The sequence below is a fragment of the Stigmatopora argus genome, chromosome 15 (genome assembly GCF_051989625.1).
Source record: "Stigmatopora argus isolate UIUO_Sarg chromosome 15, RoL_Sarg_1.0, whole genome shotgun sequence".
Classification (NCBI taxonomy): Eukaryota; Metazoa; Chordata; class Actinopteri; order Syngnathiformes; family Syngnathidae; genus Stigmatopora; species Stigmatopora argus.
Window position 1 is genome coordinate 6449440 of NC_135401.1, and position 19403 is coordinate 6468842.

The 19403-nt window shown below is 41.1% G+C and overlaps 2 protein-coding genes and 1 long non-coding RNA gene across 10 annotated transcripts; 2 read left to right on the top strand and 1 right to left on the bottom strand.

The window, feature by feature from the left end:
• The first annotated feature begins 448 nt into the window (after positions 1 to 448).
• fut9a (fucosyltransferase 9a) lies at positions 449 to 9689 on the top strand. Of its 6 annotated transcripts, none has more exons than XM_077621296.1 (7): positions 449 to 764; positions 2596 to 4278; positions 5321 to 8464; positions 9099 to 9176; positions 9260 to 9358; positions 9432 to 9460; positions 9588 to 9689. In XM_077621296.1, the coding sequence occupies exon 2, from the start codon at positions 3138 to 3140 to the stop codon at positions 4254 to 4256; it is 1119 nt and encodes a 372-aa protein (XP_077477422.1). In that variant the 5' UTR covers positions 449 to 764; positions 2596 to 3137; the 3' UTR covers positions 4257 to 4278; positions 5321 to 8464; positions 9099 to 9176; positions 9260 to 9358; positions 9432 to 9460; positions 9588 to 9689. The 6 variants fall into 6 exon arrangements, with proteins under 6 accessions (XP_077477422.1, XP_077477423.1, XP_077477424.1 ...); XM_077621297.1 differs by having other exon boundaries at positions 9128 to 9176; XM_077621298.1 differs by having other exon boundaries at positions 2596 to 2746; positions 3174 to 4278; positions 5321 to 9176.
• LOC144090014 (uncharacterized) lies at positions 9690 to 18186 on the bottom strand. 3 transcript variants are annotated; one of them, XR_013305257.1, is made up of 8 exons: positions 17990 to 18186; positions 16117 to 16297; positions 15922 to 16044; positions 11411 to 11555; positions 11121 to 11221; positions 10431 to 10515; positions 10044 to 10344; positions 9690 to 9852 (listed from the first exon to the last, which is right to left on the bottom strand). It is a non-coding gene; the product is annotated as an uncharacterized LOC144090014 (long non-coding RNA). The 3 variants fall into 3 exon arrangements; XR_013305256.1 differs by having other exon boundaries at positions 11411 to 11642; XR_013305258.1 differs by having other exon boundaries at positions 10411 to 10515; positions 11411 to 11642.
• fhl5 (four and a half LIM domains 5) lies at positions 14596 to 18936 on the top strand. Its single transcript, XM_077621300.1, has 6 exons — positions 14596 to 14744; positions 16232 to 16411; positions 17188 to 17362; positions 17550 to 17719; positions 17787 to 17973; positions 18353 to 18936. The coding sequence occupies exons 2-6, from the start codon at positions 16250 to 16252 to the stop codon at positions 18502 to 18504; spliced, it is 846 nt and encodes a 281-aa protein (XP_077477426.1). The 5' UTR covers positions 14596 to 14744; positions 16232 to 16249; the 3' UTR covers positions 18505 to 18936.
• Positions 18937 to 19403: the final 467 nt, after the last annotated feature.

Consider the following 19403-nt stretch of genomic DNA (forward strand, 5'->3'; position numbering starts at 1 on the left):
AAAACAAAAAGGACGTGTGCCCCATAGATCCGAGGTCAACAGCTAACTCTACCAGAGGCTGTCTGCATTATTGTTTGTCTAAATTCATTCATTTTGAATTATATTTCAAAGTCCCTCTTCACCGCTTGATTTAGAGCTTGGGAGAGGATTAAGTATTTTTTTTTTAAGAACAAAAGAAAACACTTTCTTTTTACTGGGTTTCCTCCTGACAATGCATTTGCCTGTGTATAACTAATTTATTTATGAGGCTGAGATGGGAAATTTTATTTTATTGATATACTTTTTTGTTGTCTTTGTCTTGTTCCAGCAAAACCAGATGTTATACATGTCACATGTCTTTAAAAAGAATGCAAACAGACGACATAAAGCAGAGCTCCGCAGTGGTCATAAACAAGCCATCACATCACCACACACACACACACGCGCACGCACATCTGCACAGTGGAGCCCCGTAGTGGTGATAAAAGGAAAAATTTAGCGAGCCTGCACATCACAGCTCGTCAGGAGGATACAATCAGGCACCAATGCGGCAAATTGAATGATTAGAATTGGATGTTTAAAAACTATTTCTGTGCTACATCTAAACCATCATCTTCTACTACAGCATCAAGGTGCATCGCGCACACGCGCGCGTGCACACGGAAGAAGAAGAAGAAGGATGGATGGATGCGGGATGGTCCGGTGTGTGTGACGCTCACACGACGGTGGCTCATTCCAACCACATCGTCGCCATGCGGGGGGAATGACTGCAAGGTCTCGAGATGGTGAGTCCCATTTCTGTTTTTTTCTTCTTCTTACATTTGCTTCTTCCCCCGTTCTATCTCCTCAAAAGAGCGTTTTGCGGCTCTCGCGCACGCCCGTTCGTCCAGCGGTTTGGCCGATCACGATCGCGTCGTCCGCCAGTGACCTTCACCTCCGTAGCTCCGTCGCCGAGGTGCGAGTCGGTGCGATCGTGACGCCGGGTTCGGTGTCATCCCGCCGGGGTGAAGCTCGCCTCCCGACGCGTGGCCCAAAATCTCATCCAAGGGAATGAATGAATGACTAGACCTCGACATTGCGAGACAGAATGACTGCATGACTCGCAGCGGCCTCATCTTAATTACGAGGACTTGGAGCACGGTCGCCATGGTAACGATTCAACTTGATGAATTGCCTCTTTTTTTGTTGCTTGCCGCATTTGCCATAATCTGGACGGAGATAGACGTCCAAACCATTTGGAGCTGGGAGAGCATGACGGCGATCATTTGCTGCCTGCCCCTCCCAGCTCAAAATGGAATAAACACGTTTATCACCCTAAATGGGAGGCAATGAGTCGAAAAATATCAATATATGTCCGTACATTGTCTGTAATTCAATGAAAAAATAAATAAAAAGGTAAAATACTGGCAGCTTTTTGTCAAAATTTTAAAACGTAATATGTAAAATTGTATACTAATGGTCGAGTAACCGCAAATTCTACGTTAGATATCATAATTATGGTAGTAAAAATAACTCTACAGTCATTGATACGTATGTATAACCAGTGTTAATGATACTGGCATGAAGTCATACCTTTTCACATCATTATCATCATGGCTCCAATTTGGATTTGGAGCACTGTTATCTTGGCAGTCGCACGTGCTAACTGCTGAGCCACTGGCGAGCAGTTTGAGGTCATCCTTTGAGGCTAGGTTGGGAAAACGTGACTCCCAGAGAGTTTCAAAGAGTGTCAAAGCCAGACTGAATTATCGTCTCAGTAGGAGAATCAAATCATGGCAGACTTTGTCATATTCCCAAGTATAACATTATTGTCACAAAAAATAAAAGTGGTACCTTCCCCAAATTGATTTTTTTCCCCCCCTAATTTTAATGATGCAGTCTGACATTAAAAAGTATTTTTGTGAGCTGCTTTTTGAAGTAGGCGTGGGACTCCATTAAAAATAATGAATTTTACTGCCCACTTTCTAGATGAACATCATTTTGATAATACGATAATTGACTAAAAAGGCTTTACATTTTTACTTGTAGAGACTGCAGCAAGCCAACCCTTCCATCCAAATATTGAATGATATCATATCGGGAACCCTTTTGACAGAGAGAGAGAGAGAGAGAGCCATAAACAATTGACATTTTCTAATGTTATTTCTTGAGAGCCATTCTCAGAATTGAAAAGTAAAAATACATGAAAATGTAGGATTTTTTCTTCCCCAACAGCCTTAAGATGGCAGCATGTTCCCACAATCTCTTCTGACAATTTACAGTTGGGTCCCTAAATATCTAGACATTCTTTTATTCCCCTGAATGATGAAACATATTTCAGTTACCCAAAAAAGGCTGTGCTTTTAAGTTTGGGACCTTCACAATAAAAGTCATGCATGGAATATGAACATATACTTATATCGATTTTCAGAAATCTTATTAAGGAAATCAAAACACTGTTTAAGAGAGTAAGAAAAATGCATTTGAATTACAAATTCTAATTAAATCTTGAATTAGGTCTTTTACACTAACAGTGTTTCCCAGTACCCCTCTGTATCTTCATCTTGTTTCAATAGCATTCCCCCCTTTTCATCCCATAATGGCACTCTTTTCTGTTTTTGCTCGGCGTTAAAACAGGCGTTAAGAGAACTTGTTCCAGACACAACACAACCCGTTGCATGGTCGCTTTTGATGAGCGCGACAGCCAAGACGCAGCCGTGATGGGCCGATGACTCCGTGCAGGAACGTACGTTTCGCTTGGGTTTCAGCTGCAAGTTAAATCCATCAGGTTGGTACTAGACGCATGCCGGAAAAGCAAAACAGCCGAATATTTTCCTCCTCCATCGGCTTTGGTACTTTCTTCGTTCTCCCGCAGGATTCAAACCAAATTTCTGAGCACTTTTCTACGTTTAAACCCCCAAAAGGCTATTAATGCTAGAGCACAATGTCCTTCTACTACATCCTATTTTTTCAGACTATAAGCGTTACAAATGAGTCAGACAAAATGCCCAAATAGGAGGGAAAACAAATCACACTGGAGTATAAGTCGCACTTTTAGGTGAGAAATCTATTTTAACAGAGAACAAGAAGAAGCCTATTGTATTCCATATTATAGCGATAAGAGCAAAACGGTCTTCCAGTGTGGGGGGCCTTGTGTTGAAAAGTTCGCTCAATGGGAAATGTCAGTCAACGTTTGGTGTGCTCTCCTTTCCAAGACAGTAATGTCATCGGCACCCGTACACAGGATCCTGCGACCGCTTTTCCTGGGCACCTTCATCTTAGGGTGCTTCGTGACTCTCTTTTTGATGTATTTCAAGCCGTCCACCGGCTGGCTGTCGGGCCCGGCGGAGTCCACCCCGTCCGGCGAGCGTCTCAAAGGCGTCTTCTACGCCAAGAGCGAGCGCAATGTGACCACGTTGCTCATTTGGCTCTGGCCTTTCGGACAGACGTACGACCTAAACGTGTGCGCCTCGCTCTTCAACATCGACTGCTTCGTCACGGCCGACCGGAACCTCTACAACAAGTCGGACGGCGTCCTCATCCACCACCGCGACATCTTCTCCGACCTGTCCAACCTGCCGCCCGTCCAGCGTCCGTCCTTCCAAAAGTGGATCTGGATGAACTTGGAGTCGCCGTCGCACTCGTCCCAGCTGGCCGGCATCGAGAACCTCTTCAACCTGACGCTCAACTACCGGCGCGACGCCGACATCGAAGTGCCTTACGGCTCGGCGGTGGCCGCCGAGAGCGAGGATGACTTCGTCCCGCCCAGCAAGAACAAGCTGATCTGCTGGATCGTCAGCAACTGGAACCAGGAGCACGTGCGCGTCAAATACTACAACGAGCTGTACAAGCACATCGAGGTGCACGCCTACGGCCAGGCCTTCGGCGAGTACATCGCCGACCAGGACTACTTCCCCACCATCGCCGGCTGCAAGTTCTACCTGGCTTTCGAGAACTCCATTCACAAGGACTACATCACCGAGAAATTTTACAACCCGTTGGGCGTGGGCACCGTGCCCGTGGTCCTGGGCCCCTCGCGGCAGAACTACGAGAACTTTGTGCAGGGGGACGCCTTCATACACGTGGACGACTTTGCGTCGCCCAAGGAGCTGGCCGACTACCTGCTGCTCCTGGACAAGAACGAAGAGATGTACCTCAGATACTTTGAGTGGAGGAGGCACTTTAAGGTGAAAAAGGCGCAGTTCTGGGCCGAGCACACTTGCTTGGCCTGCGACTACCTGCAGAGGCACAAGGAGTACAAAACGGTCAAGAACTTGGACAAGTGGTTCTGGGGATGAGATGGGCCGTGCGTGGATCAAGGTATTTGGGATTTTTCATTATTAATGGCCTGCGCGTTTACTTTTGGTATTGATTCCGTGACCGTGATTTCATTGTCACCTCAACCCATTTTTGTCAAGACTATTTGCGTTTCTCTCGTCTCCGTGAAGTGATGTTTACGGTTGGTTCTTCTTTGTCAACTCTCATTCCTATGAAATAACACCTTTTAATCGTTGCCCGCCATAGACCTTTAATCCAATTGAAGAGGGAAGGGCTGCCAGTGAATGATCACTGCTAATTCGATTGAGTTAAGACACTCCCTGGTGACTGGTGTTTCTTATCAATTTTCACGCCCTTTGGACCTCATTTTGAATGACACCAGAACAGAAATTCTGGCAAAATAATCGCATACCTGTCAACCTCTGCCGATAACTGCCCTTTAAATGATTATTTTCTTATCAATTTTCACGCCCTTTGGACCTCATTTTGAATGAATCAGTTGTTACTTTAATATTACTCAAAAACTTTGATAAATAATTATGCGTCAATCATAAATGGACTTGATCAACGCACACAACAAACTTGAAGTAATTCATTGACGATGTTTCTTGAAATCCCAGTATCTGAAAAAAAAACTAAAGGAAGAATGAAATAACTATCTTACCCTGGTGCACAATACCTAATTAGCATAATATGCGAGTGAAACGCTTCGGTCCGCACAATGCGTTCAAAGATCATAACATGCTCACAAATTTGGAAGTTTTGAACAGGGGTAGAAAGACTTAAAAATATTAAACAAAGGTGGTCAATGTAGGACATTGCAGATTTCATCTAGAGCGGCTTATTTTGGGAACTTAAGCCCCGCAATAAACGAGGGACCACTGTATTTTGAACACAGAATGTAAGCTTACTGATGTGGCTGTGTTAAGGTCCCATTTGCTTACTCACTGGCTAAAGAAAAGTATCTTAAAGATGCAAAAGAAAATGGTTGGGTTTTTTTTGGCCAATAGTTCATTTTTGCTGGTGTTATCCATTCTTCTTGTCACCCCTCTTGTTGATGCCCTTTGGAATGTCTCGCCCACAGGAAAAGCCAAAGAAAACTGCCCACACTTCTCACTAGAGTTTCACAGGCCACATTGTCGGCTGGAGTTTTTCTTTTTTGTTTTGTTTTTTGTTTTTTGATGCGACTGAGTGATCCTTTGGGACTGGATGTTGTTGACTGTGAGACTTTCGCTTACCAGTAATCCCCCTTCCATCGCGGGGTTTACGTTTTCCATACTTCTTCTCATTCTCCTTTCTTTTTTAGTCCAATTCCAACACCATCAGAGTAGTTCCGGTGTCACCTTTTCGTGACTAACAGTAGGATTACAATAAATGAAAAGGCAGAGAAAATAGTAAACAAAAAAGGAAAGTAAAACAGCAAACCTGTGATGGCGGGGGATTACTGTATATAAATATATATTACTTTCCCTAAAATTCCTAATGCATGTTTGTTTGTGTATATCCATGTAATTTTGTTGATTTGAACGTTTGCCGCCGTGCGTTTTACGGTACGACCGTACGGTAGGTTCTGTTGCCACTTGAAATTCCGCATTGCCCTGTATATTAGCGCCGAACCATCTGTACAGACGTACAATAGAGACTCTCTATCTGACACTTGCGGTGGAAGGTTGCCATGGGAATCATGATTTGCAGACATGCTCAATGATATGCTGTACATTCAGACTCACTTGCCACTACATCAGCAGCACTGACTGCTTTTACAAACTACAAGTGCTGCTGTTTTGGTTAGCAACAGAGTTGACGAGCGTTTCAGAGACTTTTTCAACCTGCTTTGTGGTTATGATTCTTATTATTGCATCTGACCAATTCATTTTTAGTACGCTTAACTTTTTCTGTGCGCTATGGACGACGATTGACATTCAATCATGCCGCTGTTCTCATCCTTGTGATTTATGTCTTTAAATTAGTATGTCACTAGTAGACGTCCAATCCATTTGAATTGGGGAGCCCTTCCCAGTTCAAATGATTTGGACGTCAATGGTAGCCTACTTTCACCAAAACAAGAAATGTGAATGACTTTTTTTTTACCTCAACGATCAAGTTAGACCTAAATTTGGGTACGTGTGTACCGCACTAAAGCCATGTATTGAAACATGATCATTCAAAGACAGCGCTCCTACTGGAGGGTATTCCTTGACATATTTAGTAAAGTATTTTTGTTTTACGAGGATTTAAAGTTCCATTGGGAGTGCTTCGGGAAGCTCTAATTCTTTTCAAAACAAATGTTGACCAATTATGACTTGACTAGCGACTTGGTAAATCTGAACTTTATCGTAAACCGAGCGCCACCATCTTTACTGTGTAAATTCAGCCTTTTATGCAAAATGATGTTAATGTTCTGTCATGCACTGGAAAGGGTTGGCGCACTGTTAGGAGATTTTATATCAAGGTGATATAAAAAAATGCAGGAACAATAATGCCAATACTGATACAAATGATACTTTTATATTTTCTGACAACTTGGGTGGACCCCTGCCAAATGGCTAAAGAACACTGTTTTTATTTTCTTATCTATAGGTTTGCGTCGCATTTTTCCTAATTTATTGCTGAATGCTTAAGGCAAGTTTTTGGTCAGAAAATCTTTCCATTCCTTTTCCAATTTGGGTTTATAATTACATGAGATACATATATAAATTGTACTGTTAATTACACAATTACAAACAACAAAAAACAACTTTTTAAAAACGCGATAAATTGTAAAGTGTAAATGACCAAATACAAAACTAAATCTGATTATTTTATTAGCCTATAGTTTGAGAAAAACTACGCTTTTTGTCCAAAATTTTGAGACTCTTTCATTTAACTAGATGCTGAAAAGTCTAAAAACTAACGGCCAAGGGTGTAGTTTCCTTCTTAATTCACTAATAGCACTCAATATTATCTTTGTGTGAAACAATCCACCTAGCGCAAAGAAAAATACATTCTTACCGAGTGTCATCGTGAAATTTGTATGTATGTAAAAAAAAGAGGGAGGGGGGCAAAAAAAATGATGTCACAGGACACAAGAGGAATGACAAGTTGTGCATATTTTTTAAGTGTTCACGGCACACTTTGACATGGATGGAAGTGTCGTGGTACCTTTTACTGAGCTTTTATGACCTGACGCTTGTGTGTGTGTGCGTGTGCGTGTGTGTATGTATGTATGTGTGTGTGTGTGTGTCAGTCAGTCATGTCCACTCGCTTGTCTTTCTTTTCTTTTGCCAAATATGTGCAGCGTCAGTGTGTGCGAATGTAATGTGTCGGTAATGTCCTTCACGGAATACACACAAGTCGAGATCGACGCGTGTGTCAAATGTCACCATTTCATGCATTGGAAATGGAACAATCAAGGTTTTTTTTATTTCTAAATTTTGCCAAATCACTGTATTTTGCCAAATGTTGTACTTGAACTCTAGGTGTCAACTAGTGTCAAAGAAAAAATAAAGAGCAGTGAAGCATTGGTGTCACAAGAAATAATGATTATTGTAGGCATATGTAGTAGTAGTAGTAGTTGTTGTTGTTGTTGTTGTTTTTGTTGCTGTAGTAGTAGTGGTAGTAATAGTAGTAGTAGTAGCGGTAGTAGTAGTAGTGGTAGTAGTAGTAGTGGTGGTAGTAGTAGCGGTAGTAGTAGTAGTAGTGGTAGTCGTAGTAGTAGTAGTAGTAGTAGTAGCGGTAGTGGTAGTAGTAGTAGTAGTGTAGGTATTGTAATTCTATGTACATTGTAAACATTAACACAATTGAATTCAAGACCAAAAATATATATATTTGGATTTAAAAAAAATTAACACCAGTCTAAGTTATTGTATACAATAGAATGAAGCATTCTTTGTGTTTCAAATGTTAAACTTTTAATGGAGTCAGGTGGCCTGGAATAAAGGTGAGTTGATGTAAAATACTAAGTAAAAATGTTACTCAATATTGGGTTAAATTAGTGTACTAACACATACTGTTTTATAGCATCTAGACTACAAAAATCACGACTAATCTATGTCATCTTCAAAACATGGACATTGAGAGGACAAACCACCCCCTGGAGGACGGTAAGCAAGCTACCATTTTTTCCACATTCAATATGGGCGTGGTTACGCCTATTGTTTACGCAGGTGCTTAAATTAAGGACATGCGCAGTATCGCGCCCCTTAGAACAGCCATTTGTATGCAGACCGGCGGTGAGCACGCCAGCGAGGTAAGGCGTTGAGCAATTTACTGGCCTAAGTGCACTTTTATCACGCTACTGGGAGATTTTTTTAGCAATCAATTGAGCCCAAAACGCCAACAAATCTGTTAGTTTAATGCTGGGTCGAACACACCGTCGACAATTTCAGTTTGGGCCTCTTTTCCCCTTCGTCTGTTTGCCACACGTGACTAGCTATCTTAGCATTAGCCTCACGAAGATGCTTCCCATTTGACTTAAAGAGGATGTTGTCCGTTTTCTCTCCATTATTTAGTCGTGTAGAAACACTTTTAATTTAATCAAACTAAGCCGAGATATCAACGGACAGTTCGCTGGGTAAAGGCTCACTCAAACATGACATCCAGAGCCCCGACTTGGTTTCTGGTGTTCTCTATGTAAGGATAGTTTTCATCGCGAGTGGTAAACACCCATTTCCAATGTGTATTTGTTTGGTTTATACAAATATTGTTAAGCCAACTATCGCCTAGTTGTTAGCGTCAGTCTGTATATTTAATCACCTTATCTGTAAAAGGGAAATGGCTCGGAGCACTCGCTAACATTTTCATTCATTCTTTATCTTGATCGTTTATTAAATTTCTTGTAATATTCTCTTTCCTTTAATAATTATTTGTCAACTCCCAAATAGCTTGGTTAAATCAAGTTGTTCCTGTTTAGCAGCAAGATGCAGCGCTTCCTTCAGGAGAGGACACTGGGCGAGATCAAGGTAAGACATGTTCCAAAAAAAACACCTATCTCTTGAATCTGCAGTCTCTATATATGATAACTTTTTCTTTTTGCATGCATTAGGCCCGTGTACTGACTCCGTAGGACAAGGTGATCTTCCCAGGTTGCCCACTTCAAGATGATGCCTCTGCACTTTGGAGAATGCTAACAGTCTTCTGAGAGGTTAATTTATTTTGTTTGTTGTAGAATATCCAAGTATTCATCCAAATAATAATCTTTCCCCCCTCTTATATAGGTAGTGTCCAGACCCCCTAAATAAAAGAGGTTTGAGTGCCATTTATTTTTTTTAAAACACTTGGTAAAAAAAAAGACCTAGACCTCATATGGGTCTTTTTTTTTTATTAAAAAAACTTTTCTTAAATATTCAATGTTTGTTATAAAATGTCTGCAGGTGGAGAACAGACTGGCCAGACCAATCAATACTTGTGATGACAATTTCTAAGTGTGCAAGAATTAAAATGTTTTCCTGTCAATAAATTTTTTGAACATCAAATGTTTTTTGCATTGTTTATTAGGTAAATGTGAAGAAAAACAAATACAGTTTAAGAACATTTTTCCACAAATTAAGCATTTGTCAAGATGTTTGTGTAGTTCATCCAGCTATTAAAAGTGAGAGCTGTGCAATCCATCCATCAGGAAATATTTTCCTTGGAACTCTGGAAGGAAAAAATAGTAAGTCCAGTCAAATACACTAAGTCCAACATTAAAAAAAAAAGTGTCAGAAAATTTGACAAAAATACTAAGTTAAGTATTTTCTATTAACATCAAAATGATACTTACCAGGAAAGCCCTTCTTCCAATGAGAACCTTCGTCACAGGAGAAAAAAATTGAAATATTAAGACATACCTCAATGATGACTTTGCTCATCGGTAGAGAGACTCAACAGATCTCCAATTGCAGTCTTCGGGGGGCCCTATCCAGTGTATTTTCCATGTCCACCACCAACACATCTAAATCAAATAATCAGGATCTTGATCATTTGATTCAGATGTAGTGGGAGATATGGAAAACATACTGGACTGGGGCCCCTCAAGGACCAGAGTTGGAGACCCTGAGGGGATGTTGGTGTCAAAGACTGCCATCCTCCAATGTCCCCATTTAACAGCAGTGCACCATGTCAACCTTTTGAGGAAGTTTGTCAAGGAACCTGAGAAGCAAGATACAAAATGAGGTTTAGTGCACATGACATGAAAATAATAAATTAAATAATAACCTGAAACACTTGGATCCCACCTCATCCACAACTTGTGCCTTGACTTCTTTGGTCTTCGATTTTGACAGCTTTGTCACCTCTTCCAGTGTCACCGTGGCTTTAAACCTGTACAAAACACCACGCGATTATGCAATTGCTTGTTCCACCGTTTTGATGCACAAATGACCCACATTCATTACCCATGTTATTTCATCCTTGATGAGTTTTTCCAGTCAATCATTTGAAATCCTTTTTTAAAAATAAATAAATATCCCAAAGTGTCATCATTGCTTCCGTTGTTCTTATCACCAGACTGAGGAAAAAATGATTTTACCATGTGTTAAAACTTGAGTCAAAAATGACCCTTGCGCAATTGTTGAGTGAATGTTTCACTTATTTTTGGTCAAAGAAGCATTTAAAACTAAAATTTAAAAGGCCCAAGCCCTGAGGTCTTTAAGAAAGGGAAGGTAAAACAATTTTAGGGTAAAGGTATATTTTATAAGCATACTGTTTATTCCTTACAACTCCACTAGATGTCACTTGTGTGGGTGTGTTATTCACACAGGTTCTTGCTATTAAAAATCAACACCAGATCAGTGTTTTAATTCAAAATTTGAATGTATCCTAAAAAAAAACAAGCCAATTGAGCAAAGCCTTGAATACTGAACGCTGACATTTAATTATTACACGGATAGAGAAAATAAAAAAGACGTTTTAAAGAAATGACTCACTTTGCTGACAAACAGCTCGCTATGGCGTCGACAAACTGCTCCTTTTTGGTCGTTTTGGCCACATTCTTGATGTTTCCCAGCAGTCTGTGCTCGTTGAGGAACTGAAACACACAATAGAATGATTTCTTTTTAAACATAAAGAGCGATCGGTAACGCAATGTAGCCAAATTGTTTGCAAACTATCTGTCTCCATCCATGTGGGGCTACATCACGCAATCGAAGCACGATCCCGTCAAAAAGCAGTCTTAAAATGAGAAGTGGGGCTTCAAAATCCCCAAATGACAACGTACCGAATGCACTGCATTGTCCTGAGAGCTTTATCAGGTCTTTCTGCGGTAAATCGTCACATCTGAGCTGCTCTGCAGTCAACGCCCGAATGGGCTGCTGGCTAATCAGCCATTTTGAAAGATGGCGGCGGCGGTTTAAACTCTGACCCTGGTGTGCATATTAAAAAAGTCCGTCTTGAAAATGGCCTTGACACGAGATCTGCAACCACATCCATTTCTTTTCCCTCTTCAGCCACTGTGGGTTGACAAAACCGCTATTAAATCAACACAACAAAATATTAGCTTGTGCAGCTCGCTAAATAGTTTATTAGCTCTGGCTAGTCCAAGCATCCCTAGCCAAGCATAGTGTGTGACAGCGATGACGTTTCCCTACGCTAATGAGAATGCCTTGGTGTCAACAACTCGAAATCTGATTGGTTAAAGCAACAGTTTTAGCGATGCTCATTTTATCCTGCAGTGCCTCCCGAAGTGATTGTGAAGGACTTCGGGTAGATTTACCAATGATCTGCTAAGCACGTCTTTAATGGTTTATTAACTTGAACATAGAGCAAAAAACTACAGAAGTGAAGGCTTATTTGTAAAGAATTTTCTAGAATGACCCATGTTTCTTTGCAACAACTCTGCTGCTGTTGGCACGCAGACACGCATGCGCCATGCACAACCAACCCCCCTACACACACATACATAAACATACATATACACACGTACACACACACAAACACACACATACAAACATACACACAGTGCAACATAATGCTTGTGGCCCGGTATAAATAGCTTTGGAAAAGCCAAGATAAGTGATTGATGATGGTGAGGAGAGTTTGTTGTGGTAGTAACGCCTCAATCCTCCGCCTGTTGTTAGTTACGACTTGACCCTCACAAACACGCTGCCATTTGTATTTCCACCCCTATCCGGTGTGCAGTAGTGAAAAATAGCAGAGTAAAAATACTTTCCTACAGTATAGTTAAAGTAATTTGTCAGGTATTTGTATTTTACTTGATACACAAATACAATTCCCTGACTACAAATCAATGCAAATGCCATTCATCTATTCCAATTCACCAAAAAACAGACATATTGCCCGCTATCTTTCAATGTGCACGGCCAGAAAAGCCAGAATAAGTCAAGACAAAAACTCAAGTCAGAAGTGTATGTATGGAGGTTTTTTTTAGCTATTTGATAACTCTAAAATCATCATGTCATCTACCGTATCTATGCAAGCTGCTCAACTATTAATACTTAAGCAAATGAGTTGAACAGTCCTTCCGACATTACTGCAGTCTGTTTTTCTCCTTGAGTACAAAGTACTTTTGCAAGCTCTTTTATGTGTGGTGTGTGTGATGCGCGCGTGACCCTGTGATGCTTTTAATCCACTGATGCTATTCCAGGATTAATGGGAAGGCTCAGGTAACGGCGTTAGTGTCTCATCATTCTGAAGGAGTCAGAATATTGTTAGTGGTACTTTATCTGACGTCGTTAAGTCTCAATGTTGAACCAAACACACATTTTTGGGCCGTTCTAAACATTTATTTAAAATTAAACTGTTTTTTAACCTACTTTAACCCCTTGGCTGCCAGTGACAATGACACAATGGCAGGCAATGAGTTAACTTTGTGCATTAATGATTGGTCTATCAATCAAGCAAACTTCCTCCCTCGACCTACTTTGTTACTTATTTATCTTTGATAGGCCGTTCATCAACTGACCTCCTCCTTGCCCATTCACACTCGTCGACCAACCCTTTGGTCGTGTGTGCGTTGCAGGGGCGCAACGGCTTAGCGCCATGCCGCAGAGGCCGAGCATTCTCATAATTCAGCCGCAGTATTGAGTGACCATACCTACCCTCCTCCTCTTCATGCTTTGTCATTAGAGTCCCTTTTTTCGTTGCAGATCATCAGCAAAATGGTGTCATTTGACCATAAAATTGTTATGGGCAGTTGTCAATATTTGTCATGTTTTTACTGCAGAAAAATGTCATGGTAATTTAAGGTCATTCTGTTTGCTGCTACATTTTAGACACATTGGTCTTTCCTCGTCTCCCACCGTAGTCATAGTGAAGCAAAGGACTTTAACATATTCCATGGTTTTAGCTTTTTGTAAAACTTTGCTTTATTTTATCTCCATCCGTCTTTTTAACAAGAAGGAAATCAGAATTAGTTTTTTCTTTGATCCTAAGGTAATTGGTCTTAATGGTGACTGCTCTATTTCCAACCAGGATTTGAACCCAGACCATCAGTCAGACAGTCATGTGTGCAGACCTACTGATGATCATCAGATAAACAAAATGATGCATGTATGGAATGTGAGGACATCCTTACAATGCAAAAATGTTCTGTGCTGTTAGCTCGGTGGTCAGCATGCTCAACTACCATCACCAATCTAAGAGAAAGAGCAAGAAAAATGAAAAATGCAGGGCAGTTTTGTCACCACCAGACCGGCTGGTTGTAAATAGTCAATTGTGTTAATACAATGGTTTACAGAAACTAATTTGACATTGTACATTTCCCGACCTTCCCCTTTTTTTAACAGTCAAATTCCTGGTAAGGCATTTCACCTTAAAACTTCCAAACCATTTTTCTTTTCCCATCTGTCCCATCTGTATGTCAGGTTTCTTCTCTCACCATGACCTATTTTGGTGAAAATTGGGGGAAAGTAGGTCAGGCATGATGGGAGGTGAGGTATCTCTAAATTGGTCTACCCTGAAAAGGTGAAAGGTTCCTGCCATATTGGTTGGCGCTCAGTCTGTACCCTCAGGGAAGGTGGGCACGCCATTAACCTCCAGAGCGGTCCCTCGTCTACTGGTTTTCCACTTAGAGTGTCATCGCCATGCCAACCAGCTGTCGACGAAGCCTTTGTGGCATGTTGACGTGTCCGTCGGTCGTTCTTTCCAAAAAGTCGTCGCCTTCAAATACTTCAAAGAAGCCATTGTGGATTTGCAAAGTCTGAGTACATTGAGAGAAGAGCGCCACTGAGGTCCGGGTCAAATAAAGATCTGCTTGGCCAGACAATCAGATGGCAGCGGCAGACCCTCGTCAATCCAAATGAGAGGATTACCAATGCTAAACCTAAGCAGATTTTTTTTCTAAATTTCCTTTTTTAAAGTCGCGCATACTCCAGAAGCACCTGTTGTCTGTCTGTAAAGCTAAAAAAAAATCAAAGCTTTATGACAAGGATTAAAAAAATGGCATTCCATTCGCCCGACTTTTAAGACGGTGCTGACATTTTAAGGTCTTTGCGTTTTTTTTTGTTATTGTCATCTGCTGAATTCAGCACTTTAATCCGACTGTTTGTGTAATCTTCTTAGAAAATGGAAAATAGACTCAAATCGGAGCCATCGTAAGTTATTCTTTTGAGACGTCTTGTTTATTGCATTGAAAGGGAATGTTAAGTGTCGACAGGCGATAGTTCATCTCAGCTGGGTGGCGTCCCTATCGCTGACCTCTCCATGTGTGTGTGTGTGCCGGGGATTACACCGTGAGTCAGGCCGGTGGTCTTCCCAGGGCTATTTTTATGAAGATGCCTGCCTTCTTTAATCCGTTAGGGAAAACGATAGGAGCACATTAGTCCGAGACTGAAAATTAATTTGGTGACTCAAATGCTGGTTTGATGTCGCGCATCAACAAAAAGAGGATTTGTGTTGTTTTGGAAGTTTTTTTTCTTTTTTTCGATAATGCAAAATGTTCATATTCTGTACTGCAATATCAACTAAGCAGTGAGAGGTTTACTTTTTTAAAATTTCCATTGCTTTTGAATTTTTAATTTAGCTCAATACTAACACATAATAGGAAACTTAATTGCTGAGCTAGTGTAAATGCGTGACCGAACGTTTGGTCGCCCGGATGTTTGGTCGCCGGACGTTTGGTTGCCCGGGTGAATATAATTTTGAGAGCTGGTTTCAACAGTAAACTCTCTGTCATGTTGTCAAACGTCCGGGCGACCAAACATCCGGGCGACCAAACGTCCGGGCGACCAAACGTCCGGGCGACCAAACGTCCGGGCGACCAAACGTCCGGGCGACCAAACGTCCGGGCGACCAAACGTCCGAGTACCGTGTAAATGTTGGAGTAGTTATGAATATTGAAACAACTGGTATTTAAACTTTTATGTTTTGCTTGACATAGGCAATGAGAAGAAATCAGCTGAAGCAATGCAGCATATTTTCATTCTAATGGTCATCTTTTCATTCCATAAAATTGATTTTTTTACACTCAAGGAGATAATGTGTATGCGTAGATACAGTAGAGTAAGTGATGTGGTATAGTTGGCATATTTCACTCAATACCGGAATGTTTTCACTGCCTTGACGAATAAAACCACAGTTAAGAGGTTAACTCATGAAACTGTTGATTACTCTAGAAAAGAAAAACGGTAGCACCTTAAATCATACGAATGATTGGATAAATTTAGTGTGGAAGATCCCTGAAACATCTTTTTGGCCATTGTGACATAACAGTATCCATATTTTGATGTGACTTTGTCCTCACTATTAGTAATATTGAATGGATTATCTTACCCTTCCTCTGGGCCTTTTTCTGGTCCCGAGTCGAAAAGGCTTAGTGATGCGCTGGACATGGTCTCCCTTAAAAGGTGCAGAATGATGCAGAGGGGCACATGAGCCCTCCCCCGGAGATTACGCCTAATAAGAGAGGCAGTATTTATAGAAGACACCCCCCAAGGCCCGGTGTATACCCCCTAATCCATGCCTCACCCTTTTTTCCGCACTGCCTGAACCAAAAGCGCTTGGCGGCTCATCCTCATTCCTGCTGCGTATCCATTAAGTGCTGCAAGCTTTTTTCTTTTCTAACCTCGCCGCTGCTTTACAGCAATAATCAGTAACAAGCATGTCCACCAGCGAGCGCTTCGACTGCCATTACTGCAAAGACTCCCTCCTGGGGAAGAAGTACATCATGAAAGAGGAGACACAATATTGCACCAAGTGCTACGAAAGCCTATTTGCCAACTGCTGCCAGAGCTGCACCAAGCCCATTGGCACCAACTCCAAGGTAGGCCCTTAACGTGGAAATGAGTTTTGGGAGGTTTTTGACTCGCTCAATTTCCAAAAAGAAATTCCCTTGACTTAGTATTGGAATAATAACATTTTCATTTAATTCAGGAGAAGTTTATATGAGATACAAGGATTTTGGAATTAAAATCATACGTCAAGGAAAGACTGAAAATTATTCGGTTTTATACATTTCTTGTATGTTGGACTGATGAATACTAAAAAAATAAGTGATAGCAAGTCATTAGTATGAATTGCAAGTTACTGATGACTTTCCAAATATTTAGACTTAATATTAGACTTCATATTGCAAGGCGTAACAGTGATATTGAGTCCATAGATACCGCACTTAAACGGCAACAAACATGGCGAATAATAGATCAACATCAGAAGTTAAAAAATGCCTTTGACTTGATCATCCAAGTGCTTCATTAGTCACTATCAAAACAACGATGGCAAATTACTGCAATGATGAGTCCAGATTGTTTACGCAATGATGGTTTCATTTGACCAAATACTCCAGAAATTCACAATCAAAAGTCCTAAAGGGAATAAAAGAAGTAGACTCTTATTGACAATATGTCATCCTACTTGTTAGAAATCACTAAGAAAAGAAGAGTACCTCTTGCAAATTAAAACCATGACTTTGAGATATCAACCGTAAAAGCAAACGACTGCTTCCCAAATGACAATTGCCTCTATACATCAAGTTATGAAAAAAAAAATGGAATCCAATGTCCTGTTCTCTCCTACTCAACTGCTTATTGGTGTGACCAGGACTTGTCCTACAAGGACCAGCACTGGCACGAGGAGTGCTTCAAGTGTGCAAAATGCAGCCAATCCCTCGTGGAGAAGGCCTTTGCCGCCAAGGACGAGTTGATGCTTTGCACGGAGTGCTACGCCAACGATTATTCATCCAAGTGCACCACCTGCAAGAAGACGGTCATGCCAGGTACGCCCACTCCCCCTCCTCACCCCATTCCGGACTCTGATTACAGATTGCTTCATATCTCGAGAGCGCAGCATTGTCAAAATTGACAAAACGAAACGTAGTGTCGTAGCTCTCGCGCTTGATCCTTTCCAAGGCAAACACAAGCATTAGCTCATTCCCGAATTATAACTCCATTGCCCTGTGTCAGGTTCCCGCAAAATGGAGTACAAGGGCAACAGTTGGCATGAGACTTGCTTCCTATGCCACCGCTGCCAGCAGCCCATCGGAACAAAGTCCTTCATCCCCAAAGACGATGGCTACTACTGCGTAAACTGTTTTGAGAAGCAGTTTGCCTACCAGTGTTGCGCTTGTAAGAAGGTGAGTCTCACTGTCTGCTTGAAACGCAAAGACACATGTATGAGAGTCCGTGTTTTTTTTTCCCCAGGCCATCACCACGGGGGGCGTGACATACCAGGACAAGCCGTGGCACCGCGAGTGCTTCCTGTGCATCGGCTGCAGGAAGCAGCTCTCCGGCCAGCGCTTTACCTCCAGGGAAAACTATCCCTACTGCCTGGAGTGCTTCAGTGAGCTCTATGCCAAGAAGTGTGTGGGTTGCACTAAACCCATCACCAGTAAGTGATCATTTACCTCTTTTCCCGATGAGAAGTGGAATTAGTTGCCTTGATCCGGCGACCCTTCGCATGGTAGGCGGGCACTCCAGCACTTGAGCTATGGAACCCACCTCCCTACTAAGCCACGGACGGACACTAAACTGAATGGCATTTCTTAACCTGAAAAGATAGAAATGCCAAATGTTACACACAAAAACTTAATATGTTTCTACCCAAGCTTGAGGTCATTCCAACAAAAAATATCTAAATTATTGCCCTACGAAATGGGGTCAACCAATTTGGAACACCCTGTATTACTGTTTCCCGTTGTTTTAATGGTAATATTGTGGCACCCGGTTTCCTCCCGCATCCTTTGACCCAAGCATTGTTTTTGGCTCAGGTCTGGCCGGTGCCAAATACATATCGTTCGAGGAACGTCAGTGGCACAGCGAGTGCTTCACATGTGGGCAGTGCGCCATGTCCCTGGTGGGCCGAGGCTTCCTTACCCAGCGTGACAACATCCTGTGCACCGACTGCGGACGCGAGAAGTGATACGGATCAGGATCATTGGGTTCTGTTTACAAAGGAGAGTTAGGACAAACATTCAAGGAAATATCTTGAAATGGAATGTTTGTACAAGCAATTGAATCTTATTCTTCACTCTGAAACTTTTTTTTTTTTAGAATTTAGTTGGTTGCACAAGCAAGTCATTCTTTTCTCTATCGCTTGCACAGTTTACACGTAATATATCCACTGGATATTTTTCTGCCTTTGTGTGCTCCTAAGCAACTGTAAAAAAAAATTAAACAAAGTGTCAGCATCTCAACATCAAATTGTACACTTTTACAGAACCTTTGAGGACATTGCTGGAAAAACATAGCTACTAAATAGGAGAGGTAAATGTTGTTGAATAAAGGAAAGAGATATGATTGTCATTTAATGTATGTGATCCACATCTGTGTTTAATAAAGAGGGTTTATGAAATCTTATGTTGATTTATTTTGGAAACACTGCAAACATTGAGCGATGTTTTAAGAAAAAAAAACGTTTTAAAAACAATTTAAAGCCTTACTATACATAGTCATAATATTTTTTTTAAATTAAATGCTTTCTCTACATCAAGGGTGTCAGACTCGGGTTGGTTCGCGGGCCGCTTTAACGTCAACTCTATTTCACGTGGGCCGGACCATTTTAGATATAATATTTAGATTTGTTTTTTATAAATGGATTAAAAGAACTGGATTAAAATCCCTGAATATTCAGTTTTTTTATAGATCTAAAACAATGTTTATTGTAGCTTTTTAAAATCATATTTTTAGATTTTACCAAATGATTTTTGAACTAAAAACACAGAAAAAAAATGATTAAAAAATTACAATTATTGATTTAAAAGGGGGAAAATCAGGAAATTTAATATACATCTATTCTCTTCATTTTAATTTGATCCTAAA